Here is a 19,932-nt window from a genome sequence, read left to right as displayed (position 1 = left end):
CATACCTCCCAGATACTATGTACAGTGCATCTTCCCTCCCCCATGGTGCTCAAGTCTTTTAGGAACAACTCAACATGCCATGGACACCACATTCCTCTCTGACCTGCATCCCAAGCTATTCTCTGTGTCTCTCTCCTATGATGGGCTTCTTTCCGATGCCCATGCCCTCAGGAGTCTCCCCTGCTGTGCATCTCTGTGCCTCTACAACTCGAGTTTGGATTAATAGTTGACCCACCGAGGTACTATAGGGACGCAAAATGGGACCCTTCACTCTAGCAGCGGGACACTGCAGTATACCAAGCACGCCACTGGGGGAAGACACAGTGGGGACAGAGGGATCTCGGGAGCTACCCAGACCACACTATGTGATTAGCTGGAAAGTCAAGCTACGTGTAATACCCTCCTGAATAGTTCAAGATATAACATAAAGAAGAGAGAGCACACCACATGGCTATGTCAAAATCGAGAAGGTTGAATAATGACATTAAGACCAGATCACAGAGACCTTGTAGGGTAGGGTGGGCTCCGTCGTTGGTAATGGCTCGAGCATTAGGGACACTGTAGTTCTTCATAACGTAATGTGATAAATGTGGTGCTTTGTGAAGCCGTGGATGAGAGAGGTTGGGGGAATAACGGACTCCCCATAGGCCTGGATTATGAAGGCACCTGCTACAAGCTCACTTTTCAGACGCTGTAACCATTTCTACACACACCTTCTAGATCAGAGTCTCTGAAATGAGGTGTCACATGTGAGTTTCATTCTCCAAGCTTTCAGAAGGAACCACTCCAAAATCTACCCCCTTTTAAACAAATGGAAGGATGTAGTTCTTTAAAGATGAGGTTCCATCATGTGGGTCAGAGATGAATTTTTTTGGCAAATAAACCTTTGCTCATGAGCACGTTGCTAAATATGCAGTCTAGAAAAGAACACTTTTCTGTTGGTGGATAGGATGATATCCACTTATTACAGATGACAAGTTGAATGGAAGAATTTGAAAAGTAGCTTTACTGTGATTCCAACAACAAAATGAGGCTCTGATAATTTTTTCAAATTCCATTGTATCATTCAGATTCTATTTGGGTTTCATGACATATTGTCAGGGGAAGAAGGTGGTGGGTGGATGCCAATCTGCCTGGGATGAGAGATGTGGATGGACTTTCAGGTGTCCCAGTGACAGCTGACAATCCATGTTTGACGAGTCACAATTCAATCTCTTTACCTTTCAGTGCAAGATCGTCACATTAAAAGCCCAACTTCTGTGGGGGGGGGGCCGGGACGGGGAAGAATAAATCGGGAGATTGGGATTAACATATACACACTACTATATATAAAATAGGTAATCAACAAGGACCTGCTGTATAGCACAGGGACTTCTACTCAATATTCTGTAATAACCTACATGAGAAAAGCATCTGAAAGGAATGGATATATGTATATGTATAACTAAAGCCCTTCAGCTATACACCTGAAACTAACACAACATTGTAGATCAACTATACTCCAATATAAAATAAAAATTAAATTTTAAAAAAGCACAATTTCTGGGCTATGAAACACAATGGGAAAGGAGCGAGGGTCAGAAGAGCAAGAAATCGCCTTTCTAGGAAGCAAGGACCGGGAACCAAGGCCACCAGCTGCGGCAGTGAGTGCACGACTGCTTGTACCACAAGGAGGCTTTGAGCATTTCTTCCAAGTATCATGTATGGACTAGGGCAGAACACAAACTTTAAAAGCTTTTTGGAGATTCAGTCATAACAGTCAAAGAATTGAAACAAGGACTTGGGGCTTAACATAATAACCTCACTCAACGCTTCCCCCCCCACCCCGACCCCCAGACAACTCCTGCCCAGGAAGGGGGAGGGATAAAGGGCAGGTTTCTTTTCCTCTCCATCAATTCCCCATGTTCCTTTGCTGTTTGCTGCGGGAAGTTAGCCTGAGCCCCTTGGAAAATTCATAGATGTGTTTAATGAAGGCAAAGGGCAGAATTGTAAAACTTTACTTGATTTGGTTTTATTTTAAAATAAACACATTTTTACTACACTTTTAATCCTATACCTCTTAGGTTCTCGACACTGGTTGTAGATTAGCATCAGCTGGGTGTTCTTTTGTGTTGATAATAATGTCCCTGTGGGACCTGAACATTAGTATTGTTTAAGGTACTAATGTCAGAACTTCTGGGAATGGAGCCCAGGCAAAGTAATTTTCAAAAGCTCCCCAGGTAAATCTAATATGCAGCCATAGTTGAGAATAACTGCTATATTGAAAAAAGAAAAAAAAAAACAGGTGTTGGTTATAAGGATTTCAGTTTTAAAATATCTGTCTGGCCTCAAAAATAATGTCTCACTAGAGGAAATTTCGCCTTTGAGATGAAAGAATGAAAAAGAAAGTATCAAGATGTAGAGAATCATTGGTGTGTGTGTGTGTGTGTGTGTGTGTGAGTGTGTGTACGTTCTATAGTTAAGGTGTTCATATAATTCAGTAGTTATTAAAGCCTTGGGAGCAGAAGCTTTTCTGACAATCTGATGAAGGCTCTATCTTCTCCAAAACAGTGTACATAATGCAAATTTTGCAGATTTTAGGACTATCACTCTCTTCCTAAAACCGATGTTAAGGACCTCTGATATAATCATAGACTTTTATAACCACCATTAAAGAAACAAATCAGCAGATAAAAATAATCAGCCGTAAGAACTGAGAAACCTAAGACTGAGTCTCGATTTTTCCCCCTAAGTTGCTGTGTGATTCTAAATAAATTACTTAAGCTGGCTAAGCCTCAGTTTTTCTATATAATGAAATGTTTATCTGCCTATAGGGCAATGTGGTTAGTATTTTTACAATTTTGTAAAAAAAAAAATCAATTCAGAGTAAATGAATACAAGTAAAAGTACTTTGAAAAGTTACGATTTATTGTCAGAGATATTCAGAATTAGTCTAAGAAGAAATATACAATTTCTTGGGTAAGTGAGATGTATGTCTCGCTTTCACTGCTATGTACACCTGCCCTGTCAGCAGACCATCAATTATAAGGAATTCAGCAACTCTTGAGCTAACTCAGAGCTAACTCTGTATTAGATGGATGGTGAGTCCCAGCCCCAGTTGGCCTATATATTCAATCTCTCTCTCCCTGTGGTATGATGACCAGCCTTTAGTATTCACTTTCTGTCAAACTGCTAGTAAATCCGTACTTATAACTTGAAAAAATTCAGCATGTGTTAAAATGCAAAGGGAAAGTAGTAGTTTCAGGGGAAATTAAACCTATGAACCAAGATTTGGTCTTTTTCACGGGAGTCCTGAGTATTTGTTTCTTTCCTCTCCACCTCCTACCTGACCTGAGGACCTGGGGATTCCCACTGGTTCCCTATCGGAGGATCTCTCCCTAGCAAATCAACCTTCTTATTTCCCAAGGAAACACTGTCTCAGAAGTACCTTCAGTCCCAAAATATTAAAGTGTAAAAATCTAGGATTAAGAATAAAGCTTGCTTTTCACAGCCAGTGCTACAGAGTTAGAGCCATTTATCCTGTGGTAACATGTTAACCAGAAGTGCAAACCTTATACACAAAGACTAGGCAGGGCTACCCTAAAAGAAAGACACCAGCCAAAGCCTTCATGTTCCTGGGTGTCAATGTTTCCTATTATTTCATTGTCTTAGTCTGAATTAAAAAAAATAAAAATGAGCAAGGAGTATCCAATACTCATACTGAATTTTGATTGCTGTTTTCCACTCCTCAGAAAAATATGTTGAACAAAATGCAGAGTCACGTAGCTCAAGCTACTGTCTGTTTGTTCATAAAGGAAAATGCTTTATATGCAGAAATTTCAAGTGAGAGGAGATCTCAGGTCTCCAAAAGCAGCTATTATCAAACAAAGCAATCAGAAAATTAATGCACTGGAGATGGCTGTGACCACAATCTTGGCTATCAGGGAGTATCTTCGTCTCTCTTGGTAGGAGCTTGTTTTTGAATTGCTTATTGTACCCACAAAGTCTATCTAAATGTTCTTTGCCATAAATCCCTCCCCCTCTTTTATAGAGTATTGCTTTAACTGTCTAGGTATTCTTTCCCTAAACCCTTGCTTACCATCTACTATGAGTAAGACACTGAAAAGAACGGTATTTGAGAGCATTCAAGATATTTTTGTTACATATAAAGAGGAATGGGCCACTGAAAGACCTAATCAGTTTGATTCTGCCCCTCCAAACCAAGGTCTCCCTAGTAGATGACCTATCTGTGTCCTCTTGCCCCAGCTGCTTTGAAACGGCTCTTCATCCCAGGGACCTAATGGAGGAATCTGCACTTCAGTGAAATGGCTCCATCATCCCTTTCCCTCCCTGACCACAGAAGTTGGGCCATTCTGGAGGGGGTGGTGTGTGTGTGTGTGAAAGAGAGAGAGAGAGAAAGTATGTCTTCTCCTCAAACAAGGGCACGGTACATATATGAATTCCAAGTGACTGAAATTTGGTGTTTTAGGTAATCCTATCTTCTGGTAATTGAGAATTGCCACTTATATAAATTACCAGGTCACAAACAAATAGGGCAAAAGGCTCTCAAGGTGGTGACTTCCTTTGTATTAATCAGGAAAATGCACACCCAAGAGTTGAATAACAAAATCATATACTTTTTTCTTGGACAGTTGATATTTTGTTTCTGTATATCATGACTAATCATAATGGCTATAATTCATCACTTTAGAAAAGCAATCTACAGTTGTAGCTGTACAAAACTATAATTGATTGAGACCCTTTGTCACCCTGGCAGAAGATAATAATTACATCATTATTTATTAACTATAGAGACAATAGCCAAAAGTTTTTTTAACTTCGTTTGATTTAAGATCTGTTATACATTATAGTCCAGCATACACAAGCCAAGCAAAATAGAACAAAATTAGAGAAAAATCAAGTTAGTGTATTTAATCTGAATAATCCTGCAAAGAAAGCTACTCTCATGTTTACCTACCATTGGTAGAACATCTACTCTGCACTAAGCACTGTCCTAGGTGTTCCGCATATGTCATTCATTTTATCCTCACCACATCCAGGGAGGCATGCTGGTTGCATCCGTTCTAATTAGTGAACAACTACACTAACAAAGATCCTGTAGATTAGTACAGGCAACACCTTTCACAGATACTATGTTCCAACATTAGAACAACAAAACACTCTTCTTGGAAACCGTGTCTTAACTTTTACAATCAAGAGTATTTTGAAGGATAAGCAAAACTGAATCTCAGAGGATGTCCCTCTTGGAGCCACACTTCTTCCATCTCTCCTTGGCCCACAGAATGTTCCCAGAAACAGGCCAGGGACAGAGAGGAATGAAGGAAATGAAGAGTCATCAACCACACTGAGTGCCCTTAAGAACGGCTCTGACGTCATTTGCCTCCACCTTCCACGAATCCTGGGATGGCCCTGCACAGACAAGTGACAGATATTGACAACTCAGTCTGTGAAGATAGTGGCGAATGTCACTGGGGGAGATTTGTGTTAAGCATTACATTAACTCAAGCTAATGCACCCTCCTTGCAAGGATGGCCAGTGTGAGGTGACGCGAGGTTAGGACAGTCCAATCCATAGTTGGATGGTGATAAGCTCTGTTCTGAGTATGCAGAAGTTAGATTATAGATCCTCAAAGGAAGTTTTTCCACGGATAGCAAGAGTCAAGCAAGCGGTAGCTCCCACCTCTGGAATGAACCTGTGTTCCTGGCTGGATTGTGACCACTTACTAGACTCTAAAGGGTGGTCAGAAGCAGGGACCAGGATACTCCCTATTATACAGTTCTGAAGGAGCTGAAAACATGGGCAAGAGTTAGGAAGACAATTTTGCTGCCTCTCCCAGGGTGCCCCTGTGGTATCTACCCTTCACAAAGGAAGCAACCTTAAACTAAGTTATAAAGAGTATTTGAATCATGTTTCCTCTCCTTTCTCCATCATCCTGATTCTTCCTTTATGACAAACACATGATTGCCTGGCCTGACCAGTCCCAGGCCAGTAGAGGAAGACATTCCCACTTGCCCCGAACTGTACAATGGTGGTTGTGGCCAGCTGGTCCTATCATCATGGGGGAGAAATTAGCATGATTAGAGGCCAACTGTTGCCTTCATTCCCTCTGCTCCCTCCTCTGCCTGAGCCTAAGACCTTTACAGGTTCCCCAAATGGGAGTGACAAAGCAACTGACCACGGCTCACGTTCCCATATATATGTCTCATTACGTACCCAAATTTGTATCTGTCAATAAGAAAAGTCTCTGGCTGCTTACTTGTTTGTAATCCACCCTTTGGAATGTGCTACTTATAAAAATATTATTAAAAATATATAATGACTTTTATGGGACACTGGAAATGTGAACACCAACTCTATATTTAATGATATTAAGGAAATATTAAATTTCTACTTAGAAGTAGGAATGGTATTGTGATAGTATTAGGATTTTTAAGAGTGAATAGCTTATATATATGTGTGTGTGTATATATATATATATATATATATATATATACACTAAAATGTTTACAGATTGAATGATATGATGTCTGGGATTTGTTTCAAAATAACATGGGAGGGTTGCAGCAAGTAGGGATATGGGTGAAACAAGATTGGCCTTGAGCTGATCATTGCTGAAGCTGGGCAATAGGTTCATTGTGCTGGATTTTGTTTTCTTTTGTTTTGTGTTGTTTGTATATGTTACAATTTTTCCATAATAAAAATTTTTTAAAAAGAATCAAAATTGGTTAAAGTTAATTTAAATTCACATTAGAAAACATGTTTTTCAAAAATACTTTAAGATATGTGCAATTTTATGATTTAATGTTAAATGGAATAAGAAGATATAAAACTGCACATAAAATATTGCATGCACATATATATATATATGCATGGAAATGGAAGAATAAAACTACACAAAAAGTAAATTATGGTTGCCCCTGACTGGCAGGAATACATGTTATTATTCTTTACTTGTTGTTACTTTTTTGCATTTTCCAAATTTTCTAGAAAGAAAAAAAAAATATATATATATATATATATATTTTTTTTTTTTGGTACACGGGCCTCTCACTGCTGTGGCCTCTCCCATTGCGGAGCAACAGGCTCCGGACGCGCAGGCTCAGCGGCCATGGCTCACGGGCCCCGCCGCTCACATGGCATGTGGGATCTTCCCGGACCGGGGCGCGAACCCGCATCCCCTGCATCGGCAGGCAGACTCCCAACCACTGCGCCACCAGGGAAGCCCAGAAAATATATTTTGTTTTTGATTTTATGAAGTTATTTGTATAAGCCATGCTCATGATACGTAAGGTGAAAAAAAGTGTTATAGAATTGTATATGAAATAGAATCTGAATTTGTTTTTAAATGTGCATGCATGGTGTGTGTGTGTGTGTGTGTATCTAAAATAAACATCATCAAATTGTTAATGATGATTATCTCTGGGTGGTGGCATCATTTGGTCATTTTTATGTTTCTTCTTCAGTTAATAAGTATAATGTTATAATCAGATAAATATAGCATGAAAAAAATTAAACTTAGATTTATTGCATTTCTTTATAAGTAAAGGATTGTCTATATAGGGCAATGTAAATATAAGGAACCATGTAATATATATTTATAAAACAGGTAAGTAAGTCCAAGGGAATTTTAATTCTCTTTGAAAGCATATGTTAAGCGGTTTTTTAGATTTTTTTTTTTGATGTGGACCATTTTTAAAGTCTTCATTGAATTTGTTACAATACTGCTTCTGTTTTATGTTTTGGTTTTTTGGCCACGAGGCATGTGGGATGTGAGCTCCCCGACCAGGGATCAAACCTGCACCCCTTGCATTGGAAGGCAAAGTCTTAACCACTGGACTGCCAGGGAAGTCCCTGTGTTAAGTTTTGAACAATGCTAATATAAAATCCTGTGAACAGCCATTATGTGGTGATGCTCCTGCCTTCATATACTCCATTCCTTAATAATCATGTTTCATTTTCTGTCCAACTCCAGGTATATCTATGCCAATACCAGTCTTTGGGCTCCAGGATGATTCGAAGGTCTTTAAGGAAGGGAGTTGCTTACTCGCCGATGATAACTTTGTCCTGATTGGCTCTTTCGTGTCCTTTTTCATTCCCTTAACCATCATGGTGATCACCTACTTTCTAACCATCAAGTCGCTCCAGAAAGAAGCTACTCTGTGTGTGAGTGATCTTGGAACACGGGCCAAATTAGCTTCTTTCAGCTTCCTGCCTCAGGGCTCCCTGTCTTCAGAAAAGCTCTTCCAGCGGTCCATCCACAGGGAGCCAGGCTCCTATGGCAGGAGGACTATGCAGTCCATCAGCAACGAACAGAAGGCTTGCAAGGTGCTGGGCATCGTCTTCTTTCTGTTTGTGGTGATGTGGTGCCCCTTCTTCATCACCAACATAATGGCCGTCATCTGCAAAGAGTCCTGCAACGAGGATGTCATCGGAGCCCTGCTCAACGTGTTCGTTTGGATCGGTTACCTCTCCTCAGCGGTCAACCCTCTAGTGTACACACTGTTCAATAAGACCTACAGGTCGGCCTTTTCCAGGTATATTCAGTGTCAGTACAAGGAAAATAAAAAACCATTGCAGTTAATTTTAGTGAACACTATCCCGGCCTTGGCCTACAAGTCTAGTCAACTCCAAATGGGACAAAGAAAGAATTCAAAGGAAGATGACAAGACGACAGATAACGACTGCACTATGGTTGCTCTAGGAAAACAACATTCAGAAGATGCTCCTACAGATAATATCAACACAGTGAATGAAAAGGTTAGCTGTGTGTGATGGACTGGTTGCCATGGCAACTGCGGAGGGCACACTGAGCAATTTTCCCCTTATCTGGGAGGAAAAAGGAAAAAGAAAAGAAAATAGGGAGACTGGAAAAGATTAGGCCAGTCTAATGGAACCAACAATAATATCTATATGCCTCATTTTATTATGTCAGTGAAAAGCAGGGTTCAATGCCACAAAACGTGCACTTCAAAAATATTCTGACAGCATTTCAGCTGTGAGCTTTATGATATTATTTTTAACATTGTAAATTATATGTCTTTAAAATAATTAGCTTTTATTGCATAATTACAATGAGGCCATAAATAAATCTAAATTTTCTTCTATTTGCAAGTGAAAAACTTGCTACTATGTTGTTAATTGATGGCATGAGTTGGTTACCTGTCGCTGTAAACAAAAATAGCTCTAAATAGTGAAACATTGGATGAATATAATGGCCTCTTACACAAAGAAAAAATTCTCTTTAAAACTTACCATAATACACGTTTTGGATGACAATAACAAAAAGACACTAAAGACAGTGTTATGAAATCTGTATTGCTAAGATACTTAAAAGAAATACTTGACAACTTTTTCAATCCTGCTTTTTCATAGATGCCATTTTGCAATATTCACAAAGTTGCTGGCATTTGCTGCACTTCAAATTAATTCTTCTCAGAAGTGAACAAGATTTTAAGTGTTATTTAATAACTATTGCTGCTTTCTCTTCTACTACTTGTGCTTTATTCTGAATTTCCAGTGTGGTCTTGTTTAAGTGTTTGCTCTATTAGGTAAACTATCAAAAGGATAATCAAACATTACCAGATACATTTCTAGAAACTGCTTCTCCTAAGAGCACCACAGAAGCGTTTGGTAACTTGCTCTTTAATGACTGCATCATGCCTGCGCTCCTCTGAGCAGTAAGAGGTATTGATGTAACTGTGTCAGGATTGAGGAATAAAGTCAGGTTTTTGGCTACTGACAGCAGTAGAGTCTTAGGACATCTCTGTAAAACGCAGGTGACCCACCTGTTGGCACCCATCAGATAAATCGATGCTTTCAGATCAATCTATATTATTTACTAAAACTGTTCAGCTTTGGATTCACAATCATTGATTGAGTGTACACCATCTGTGAAGAAATTTCCTAGGTACTAAGGATATAAAAATAATTAAAACAAGATCTTTGCCTTTAAAGAAAAGGACCTAATTTGAATGGCACTTATCAAAACAGTAATTAACAGACATTTGGAAAATCTGTTCAATTTATTTCCTTCTCACCTGGCTTAGAAACAAGTTTATTTCAACCCCAAGGGTAGTTTTCTCAGTAAGTTTCCTGACTGGTTGCCAACAAATACCAACCAACCAAAGGAGGGGGAAAATACCACTTGAGGTCAAAATCTGCAATTAATTTAGGAATATGAGCTTCAACTTGGACCCCAACTATGACTACCATAGTTTTGAGCAAAATATTATTCCACTTTCCTGAAAACAAACTCATTTATTACTCACTGACACTGGATATCCTACCCCCCAAAAAGCAGTAATATAATGTTTCATAGAAAAGTTTGTTAAGGAGACAGAGATTAACAGCAGTTAATTCACCTTGATATTATTACTCTAGGTTAAATTGCACATTCTTATCGGAATGGATGTTAGATATGTGATGACAATACTGAAGCATTTCTATTGAATGAGGAATAGTTTTTGCTGTATGCCATTAGAAAAAACTATATATTTGAAAACTAAAGAATGTGGGGGATTCTGTTGTGTAATTTGGAAATGCATTAGGTCTGTCCTAATTATGTCCTTTTAGGTACACTGAAAGGGTTTTTTTTCAAAGCTAGAATTTATAATAAGCTGCTAGTATCTAGGCTGCATTTGAACTAAACTATTTTCATGATTATACCATACTAACTGATACAAATGTTAAAAAGTCTCTACTCTAATGTATTTTGCCTTAGTTTATAACTCTGCCCATCTCATTACATATTAGAGAAAAGACTACAGATTCTACACCCATATACTCAATCTTGATGAGAATGAACATAAATACTGCCTGATAAGTCTTTTGACTACATATATATTACAAATGTGTTATGTTTTTTCTCTCCATAATTATCTATTCAAGTGTATATAGACAAACATGTATCTGTATTCTTGTACAGACATGTTCCCATGCACTTTATTCAGTATTTATATATTTATATGGAGGAAAAGCAAGTCATTAATGAAAACACAGTATATACACGTGTGCATGTTTGTATCATGTCAATTTAAATGTGAATTTCATGTTCTAATGTTTCTATGACCTTCCATTGCTGTCAAAGCAGATTGTAACAGAAATGTCAGCTCTTTAAATAAACTGGATGTTGACCTAATTTTGTGGGAAGACTTTTAACACAATTCTATGAGGGTGGTGAAAACAATGCTCCTTTTACATAGTTGATTGATCCTAAATAAAATGGTACCTCTGGGCCCTTTGTTTAGTCTGGGGACGTTCTGATTACTAAGGCTTTTTTTTTTTCTTTTTTTTTTTTTTTTCTTTTCTTCTTCGGCCCGCCATGCAGATTGCAGGATCTTAATTCCCCAGTCAGGGATTGAACCCGCGCCCTGGGCCATGAAAGCAGGGAGTCCGAATCACAGGACCACCAGGGAAGTCCCACTAAGGCTTTTTAACACACCCCTCACTCCAGGGAAACAGCCTTGAATTATTCATGGGTCTGTGATCAAAGGACTCAGTCCTAGTCAATATTGTTAAAGCGACCAACCTTATTCTACTTTAAGTTGAATGGTAGATTCTTCTAAGTTTAAAGAGTAGAATTAAGTGCCATAATTAGGGAAAACTTTCACGTTAAAGCATACACTTAATCTACTTGGGCACAGCACCATCTCATGGTCACTTTTTAAAATGCTACCATAGCCAAATTGAACTAAGTTACTGTACTAATTTTGCACAAGGTGCTTCTTCCATTTGTGCATCAATGAAACATATTATAAAGTGTTAAATTATTCTGTGCCATACGTAACAAATACAGCGAAGATTTTTATGTCATGATTTTAATCAAGGCTATTTTAAAAGATTTCACGAAAGAATGAATAATTGTAAATAAAGTATACTCAAAAATAAATGCAACTTTTTGAGTCTATAGCTGTGTCCGCTAAAAGAAAGTTGCCCAAAACCTCCCATGTCATCAGGCTGGGAACTCCAGGTACCATCCAGGTGTTCTGAGAGTACAAAGCCTGTGCTTCTGGGGCTTGGTCATAGAGCTAGGACCCACCTGGTTGAGTTAGATTTATAGTAATGATCCCGTTTCTAGTTATCTGTAGCAGACAAATGTTCCATGTTTGATCACTATGTCTGGTTCCACCTGTGGGTACACGTGTACAGGTGTACCTGAAGACATTCACAGATACATTTATACACACAGACACACACACACACACACACACACACACACTTTTGCAGGAGCTAGCTTCAAGAATTCAAGTAAACCAAGGAGACGCTATATCATTGAATAAACAGGAAAGTTGCTCTGATTCATCATCTCACCTCTAAATGTAGGGAAAGGGAAATAGGGACAGTATGTATCTTTTCCAGGTGTTTACAGCTCCATGTATTGAGTACCTATCATGTGCCAGGCGTTAAGCTGGCTGCTTTGCTTACTTTACCTGATGGAATCCTCACAAGTCTACAAGGTAGGTATTATTATTCACTCTTTTTCATAGATGGAGAGACTGAGATTCAGAGCAGTTAGTAACATGCCTGAGGTCACACAGCTGGCAAGAAAAGTGACAAGTGCAAGCCTGACTCTGAAGCATAAACTCTTTCCCCTGCTCAGTTCGGTACAGGAGGAAGAACACTGGGCTCAGAACCAAAAGATGCAAGTTCCCATCTTAGCTTCCCTGTACACTGGTTACATGAACTTGGACAAGTCATTGAATAACCCTGTGCCTCAATTTCACTGTCTCTGAAATGGAACTACTAGCACCTGTCCTGGCTAACTAACAATGTTGCTTAAATGAGATCATGGCTATGGCTGTGCTTGATAATCTGTAAAACACTGTATAAATGTTGTAAATGTGTTGTTATTAAAAAGAAAAAAAAGCCTCTATACATTATTAACCATCAGAGCAAATTCTAAACAAAATTGTGGGATAAGCAACATTATTATTCAACAGCTTCTATCCTTTCTCTGAATGCTTCTCATTTTTTACAGCTATTTGCTTCTGCTTTGTTCTCACCATAGAGTTCCCTTCATTGGTTCTCCGCTGCTTACATCAAAACCTATTTACTTTATGTGCCATTCCCTCAGGTTTCTCCTCTTTGCTAGATCACTAATAAGTAATTCAAGCTGGTAATCCATTGTCTCTCACTGAGATCCCTTTAGCTGTCCACCATGAAGATAAACCAAAAGGCAGGAACAAAAAGCAAAAATTTTAGGCACCAGAGACACAAGTGAGAAAGAAATCGGGGAGCAAGAAACATCTTCCTGGTATTGCTCAAATGACCTGCAAAAAAACAGGTGCCTTCAGACACTTCATAATTTATATAAAGTTTTATAACTTAACATTGAATTTTAATCCACAATAATAACGATGATTTTGAAATACTTGACTTTAAAGATTTCATTCTAAACTGAGGACAATAATAATATTACTAAGCTTTCTTTCAATGCATATTTGCCCCAGTAAATATGCAGTAAGACACAACTTCTCTGTTAATTTTTGATTATCTTTGCAGGCAGTTTGCAAAAACAAATAGCTTCCTTATTTTCCCTGAATAGTATTCATGTCAATCTTAGCTCTGTTCTTCCTTTTTGATATTTAACACCAGTATGTCCACCTGAGCCAACACATTATGGGAAGTTTTCACATCCAGTTGGAGCCTCAGGATTTGATGGGATCCCACTGGAGCAGAAGATTGAGGCAAGAAACCTAGGTCTGCTGTTACTGTCTGACGCTGGACAAGTCAAAACCTGTTTTCCCTCAAGAGTATTATGAAGGACTGAGAGTCAATGATCGTTTCAGGGTCTAAGTCTATGCTTCTTTGAGTGCTAGGGAGTCCAGTCAAGACAGCTTTGATGAACCTTGCACATGAAGACAGCTTCATGTGCAAGGAATATTCTGGAACCCACAATTCTCACATTTTCTTAAATTCTTTAGATGAATTTCAAATAAACGACAGCTTTAATTTTATATGGGAATCTTATGAGAAAAATCAATTGTTAGTGATTTAAGGAGTTTCTAAGATACGAGACTAAGAGTCAGATATTAACAGGTAGGATTCCTGCTGTGGCGTTTTTCTCCAAGTCAGCCTTCCGTTTGTAGTTTCTAGCTGCTCCAAGATATTGGGTTACTCTTTTTTTTTTTTTTTACATCTTTATTGGAGTATAATTGCTTTACAATGGTGTGTTAGTTTCTGCTTTATAACAAAGTGAATCAGCTATACATATACATATGTTCCCATATCTCTTCACTCTTGCGTCTCCCTCCCTCCCACCCTCCCTATCCCACCCCTCCAGGCAGTCACAAAGCACCGAGCTGATCTCAGGCTACTCTTTTTAATAGCCTCTAGGCTTGCTGTAGAACAAATGTTCCCACTATCTGAGTCCTTGAGCAGTTAAAATTTAAAAGCCCAAATAGATTTAGAATGCACACTGCAGAGAAAATCTTTTTCAAAAGCTAAATTTTTGTTGAAAGTGAGCCAAGGTTATTTAAGTTTTTATTTATAATTAAGATTATGAGTTCTTAAAGGGGGTGTTTATTCTGGCTTCTAGAGAACAGTACAATTTGTACTTCCTATCCCACATTTATTTCAGATGTTGAAAGGTAATAATATGTTATTATTCAGATGATCTTGTCTTAGTTGGGGTGACCCCAAGTGCAGAGCTGAGACAAGAACTTGACAGCAGACTGTTTTATGTGGGAAGTGCTCCCAGGAAGCAGACAGAAGTAAAGAAGATGTAAAATCCTAATTAAGGGTGTGGTATCAAGGTTACTGCAGACAGTTAGGACCCAATTCCACCAGCAGTAGGAGATGACCTGGAACTCTGCACCATGGGTACAACTAAAATCAAAGGTGAGCTAACAGCACCTGGCCAAGATCTTGCATGAATGTTTTATCCAGTTGGTAATTAATCATGGTCTCAAAAATCATTATGCTTCCTTAATAGCAAGTGGTATTATTATGGTTAGTAACAATTTTTAAATAAACATATGTTCGTATCACACAATCACATCTAAACTTATTTCTCTGACCAGCATACATGTTTCATACAGAATCAAACTCAGAAGCATGATGCAGATAATTCTTTTCAGCTCTGCTAAGATGGTTATGGTCAGCCAATATCATTCCTACCGGAGCTGTAGAAGACCTAAAAAAAGCACTGTATAGTCTGAACAGGCAAATGATCAATTCTTTGTATGAGTTCTATTTATTTAGCCCCATTTTTTGTATGAGTTCTATACAAAAATGGCCTAGTAGCATCCAAGTCAGCTATGGGATTCAGACCTCCCTCATGGTACCCAATCTCTACTTTTCTCCTCTTATATGAAAAATGGATCTAAGAAGGGCCCATTGGTTTATGGACCATATTGTTTACCTGGTCATATCACCAAATATATATTTAAATCAGGTTGAGAAACCAGGATTGCAAATTCACTTATTCTCTCAACAGGTTTATTAGCAAGGGTCTACTATGTGCATGTTATACCTAAGACATTATTAAATGTGGGAAGTCTGGGGATGTGGGAAGTCTTTTTTTAAAGAATAGAAATAAGATGTTTCATGAGGAACTATCCTGTCTTCTTTATAAATTAAAAATTAGATAAAATGTTCAATATCACCATCTCCAGGCTCCACTACTAAAGTTCTGCATTCTAAGACCCAGGGTTCACAATGGGGTATATAAAAAAGAATATCCAAAAGACGGGAATTAAGTCAACATAGAAAAGTAAACCAAGAAGAATTTTTTAAATAGAAGAAAAAAGAAATTAAAAAACAATGATAACAAAACTAATTTGCTCAGCATGCACACATTTAATAATATGCCTCTCTGACCTCTAAAAATGGGATATATCTACAAGTATTTAATTTCTAAATATGATGTTTTTTATTCTGAATTAGCAGGAAAATAGGAAGTAGTTATTCATGAGTGATTTTGAGTATGACAAATTTAGGAAAACTAAACATTTTTAATACTGAAGAGAAAGAAGAGTGATTTGCATGAAAATGTCACGTTATAGTCAGCCCTTAAATATAATCACCAGAGAACTCGACTATGATTAATTCATCCCTGCACTTGTCTGCAGTAGAAAGTGGAACCTATGACCACATTTGTTCCTCTACCCGTTCACCAGGTGGATCGGACCAAGTCCAGTAACCCATTAGGACTACTCAAAAGGAGTAAGTCTTGTCAACCTTAGAATTCTAATCATAACCATGATGTAAATATCAAGTTATCTCAATTTATATTAAGCATAATAAATAAATATTGAAGCTATGGGTGCATTTATCTAACGTTCCTTAAGAAATTTGTTTTAATGACTTTGAAAGACAAATTATTTTCCCCTTGGAGAAGAATATTTTTAATTTAAATTTAGTAACAGCTAATGTTGCTCATGGCTTTGAGCAATCCTACTTGATTCTAAGAATTCAGATGAAGAACAACTACCCACTTATAGGTAAATGATAATGTGTACATAAAGCATAAATTAGCAATGTTTTGACCTTTTTTTGGAAACAAATTAAACCCAGAACCATCAGCCTACCTTCCTTACTATAGGAGAGAAATGCAGAAGGAATGTAAAAGGAAGATACGGATGTAAATATTTGTATACATTCCAACAACCATATGTAATCACAGTAACATCTATTTATGTCTCATTGTAACCAATGAGGAAACTGAGTCTCAGAGGGAAACTTGCCCAATTTCACCAAACTAAGGGGTAGAATCAGAACTCAAGAGCAGATCTGTATGACTGTTAAGTTTTTACTGTTTCCTGTTTCTACTACGCCAAAGGTCAGGAAACATTTTCAGTAAAGAGCCAAACAGTATATATTTCAGGTTTTGTGGGCCATGTGATCTATCACAACCATTCAACTCTGCTGTTGTAGGGTGAAAGCAGTCACAGACAATAAGCAAATGAGAGGATGCCACTGTCTCCCAGTAAGACAGTATTTATAGAAACAGGCCAGACAAATCCCATGGGCCATAGTTAGCCAATCTCTGGACTACACTAATAATGACAACTAATACAACACTATAACACATACAACTACTGCCTTCACAACTATGTATCTGAGTCCTTACTGGATGCCAATTCTTGTGTTAGGTCCTTTTATACATCATTTTATTTAATTCTCACAAAGCAATACTACATGCTTAATACTACTATCATCTTCATTTTGTATATAAGGACAGTAGAGATTAAGTGATGTGCCCAAGCTCACACGTAGTAAGTTTTAGAGCCGGGTTTTGAATCAACATTCATATTCTCTGTTCCTTGCCCTATTTCTTGCCTAATTCAGAAATGCAGGAGCACATCACCATCAGGCCTGCATTATGTCTGAGTCTGCTTTGCCTCAGTTAAACTGAAGAACAAGCTCAACAGAACTCTAACCTTGTGAAGGTACAGTTTCTCCCAAAGTCCCTAACTTACAACACAGGTTAAATTAGACTTTGTTGAATAAACACAATTTCAACCCATAAATATAGTTCACCGTCAACATGATTCATTCTTTCTATAAAGGAGCATTCCTGATCTTATAACATACAGTCATGATAGATTGATTGCTGTCTTTTCTCTTGATTCACCTTCTTGCCCAGAGAATATAACTAACATTAAGTTCCTCTTAAATGAAGGGAAAAATGAGTAAACTCTATGCCCTTCATCCAGTAGAATTATGTTCAAAAGTAAATTTCTATATATCCTTTCTATTTCTTGCACTAACAAATAAAAGAATAAATTTGGGCTGAGGGTACAAAGTACCATTTAAAATGAGTGTTGACCTGCTGATTTGTTGAAAAATCTCCATCAAGTTCCTTCATTGATAAATGGAGTTTATTGTCAGGATACACATAGGAACTAGCAAGCAGGAATCACTGATGTCAAAGAGGCCCCACAGAAGCCCAGAAAGAAAAACACAATCAGCTCTGTACCAAACCTACGGCTGCCTGAGGTTACACAGGCCCAAGTTCCCCACTTCTCCATGGGATTCAGCTACTCTCTCCAGCCCGTTCCTCTCGGTGCCCCTCTCTCCTCCTCTGCTCCTACCCATCGGCTTCCTTCATTTTCTCCTTACTTTTCACATCCTCACTCATGGTCCACCATGATCTCATTCATCTTCTATACCTGCCACTCATTACTTGATCTTTTCTATACGCCTCTGTTCAGAGTTCTAAGAGAGGGTAATCAGGTCGGTCCAGGTTCTCTCGGTTTGGGCAGAGATTTTGTTCTGAGCCCCTCTAATAGTCTTCTCACCAGATTATGGCCAGTTGCTGCAATCCAACCAGCTGTGGTGAGTGGGGCAGAATGTTCCCCCTGCTGGATCCCTGGACAGAAAGAGTTTTCACACAAGGGGCTAAGAAGGGTCAGCACTGTGTCTAGTCAACACCTTCTCAAAAAAAGAGAGAATCTATTGACTCACTCTTCTGGTAAGTGTTGCTGTCTCTTTCAAATAGCACTCCCATTTCTTACTTTACATTATTTTCCTTCCGGTACAACTATTTCCAGTTTCCTATCTGTTACCTAATCTATAAAACAGAAGATTCACACTTTAAAGAATGTCACCAACAAGTGAGCCAGCCAGTTTTCTTTTACGGGGCAATCTGCAAAAGAGTCATTGCTTTAAAATACAGAAGCTTAAATATGAAATCCGGGAAATACAATGGACGGGAAATAAACCAAACTCAGGTGACGCTTTTCCAACACTTGCCCTGGGAATCGTGATTCGATGACCTCAACAAGCAATCACAGCGCACTGTGATTAAAATAGCCATGTTACAATCTAAAGAAAATTAGACAAATCAGGAGGAAAAATCTGCCAAGCCTGAGAGAGAAGAAAATCATTTAGTATTTGAATTAGAAACATTTATGCCATGGGACCGACATAGGCCTCCAACCACCTGATCCCCCAATGTTATGAAGATATACCTAGGAGAAGAAGGGCACGGAATGATACATGGACCTGCAGCTCTCAGGAAGATGCTCAATTTACACCTGTAAGTAGAAAAGAGCATGGATTTAATTATCTACAAACCAAAACTCTAAGAAGAAATGAGAGAATTAACTATAGGACATAAGTAAAAATAATCTAATAAAATACTTCCCCCTGCAGTGCAGCAAGAATTGTTTGAGTTGTTCCATACTCCTTAGGTTCACAAAAACAAGAAGTTACATAACAGAGCTTGGGAACTTTATCTTAGTGAATTTTGCAATGAGTTAAAGTTCATGGTAAGCCCATTAAGGGAAGGTTGTATTTTAAATCTCATGCTAAAAGATTTAGGAACATGCTTGGAATTTCATGGGCTTTCAAGAGTTACATAGACAGTACTTCAAATTCTGCCTCTGCAGGACATTCCTGGTGGTCCAGTGGTTAAGAATCTGTCTTCCAATGCAGGGGACGCAGGTTCAATCCTTAGTCAGGGAACTAAGATCCCACATGCTGTGGGGCAACTAAGCCTACATGCCACAACTACTGAACCCCTGTGCCACAATTACAGAGCCCACAGGCTCTGGAGTGCCACAACTAGAGAGAAGCCCATGTGCCACAACAAAGAGCCCACACGTAGCAAGGAAAGATCCCGTATGCCACAACTAAAACCCAACACAGCCATAAATAAATAAATATTTCTTTAAAAAGAACAAATTCTTCCTCTGCTATTTACTGGAAATATTAAAATGAAAAACTTACTTAAACTTTTTGAGCCTCATCTGTTAAACGGAGACAATAATATCTTGTGGAGTTGTGAGAATTAGAGGTAGATCCTTGAACAGGATTTTGCCAATTATAGAACACGTGACAAATATTAACATTATTAGCTAAAGAGCAAAGAGGTAACTGCTTGTTAGGAGGAACTGCGTGACTATATCCCACAGAAAGGGGGAGAAAAATGTAGGCAAAGGAACCTCCAGAGTTAAAAACCATAGGCAGGACTTCTCTGGTGGCGCA

At 38.4% G+C, this 19,932-nt stretch overlaps 1 protein-coding gene and 1 long non-coding RNA gene across 2 annotated transcripts in view; one reads left to right on the top strand and one right to left on the bottom strand.

Moving 5' to 3' along the window:
* Positions 1-11,688, top strand: part of HTR2A (5-hydroxytryptamine receptor 2A) — a 59,874-nt gene extending 48,186 nt beyond the window's left edge. The window contains exon 3 of the mRNA XM_004274591.3: positions 7,973-11,688. Within this exon, the coding sequence (XP_004274639.1) occupies positions 7,973-8,772 (800 nt within the window). The 3' untranslated portion in view covers positions 8,773-11,688. The remainder of the gene's footprint in view (positions 1-7,972) is intronic.
* LOC117203100 (uncharacterized) overlaps positions 1-19,932 on the bottom strand; it is a 39,768-nt gene that overhangs the window by 6,335 nt on the left and 13,501 nt on the right. The window contains exon 3 of the long non-coding RNA XR_007473058.1: positions 714-1,257. This is a non-coding gene — a long non-coding RNA (uncharacterized LOC117203100). The remainder of the gene's footprint in view (positions 1-713; positions 1,258-19,932) is intronic.

The sequence above is a fragment of the Orcinus orca genome, chromosome 18 (genome assembly GCF_937001465.1).
Source record: "Orcinus orca chromosome 18, mOrcOrc1.1, whole genome shotgun sequence".
In the NCBI taxonomy this organism is placed as follows: Eukaryota; Metazoa; Chordata; class Mammalia; order Artiodactyla; family Delphinidae; genus Orcinus; species Orcinus orca.
Note: the sequence above shows the minus strand (reverse complement) of the source record. Positions and strands in the feature narration are given on the sequence as shown.